At 41.5% G+C, this 376-nt stretch overlaps 1 protein-coding gene across 8 annotated transcripts in view; it reads left to right on the forward strand.

Moving 5' to 3' along the window:
- Positions 1–376, forward strand: part of LOC119582023 (protein tramtrack, beta isoform-like) — a 34,622-nt gene that overhangs the window by 5,031 nt on the left and 29,215 nt on the right. For all 8 annotated transcript variants that reach the window (XM_037930228.1, XM_037930233.1, XM_037930226.1 and 5 more), the window contains exon 5: positions 124–246. In XM_037930228.1, coding sequence (XP_037786156.1) covers positions 124–246 — 123 coding nt within the window. The remainder of the gene's footprint in view (positions 1–123; positions 247–376) is intronic.

Here is a 376-nt window from a genome sequence, read left to right on the forward strand (position 1 = left end):
ATGTTATCATTCCTACTTTATGGAGAGATATGTTTCAGTGTTCATTTTTTATTTATTGTATGATACTTTAGTTTAGGAAATGATAGCAACATCACTATATACTTGTATATTTATCATCTACAGTGGCAAGACGGCATAGTAGAATCGGACATGACTTCTGGGGAAGGCTGCAGTGGGGTCGGCATCCTTCAGCCGTCATCACCCATGTTGAGCCAGCAAACGCCACAGCTTCTAGCACAGCAAGGGGTCAGTGTCCTGTTTTCCTTTCAGTGTGTTCACTTTAGGATTACTGCATGTCCTGGGTATGATCTCTCATCCCTCTTGGGTTTGCAATGTTAGGAGGTACAGATGTGGAGTGCAATTTGCTTTTTTTTTT

This window comes from Penaeus monodon, chromosome 15, assembly GCF_015228065.2.
Source record: "Penaeus monodon isolate SGIC_2016 chromosome 15, NSTDA_Pmon_1, whole genome shotgun sequence".
Classification (NCBI taxonomy): Eukaryota; Metazoa; Arthropoda; class Malacostraca; order Decapoda; family Penaeidae; genus Penaeus; species Penaeus monodon.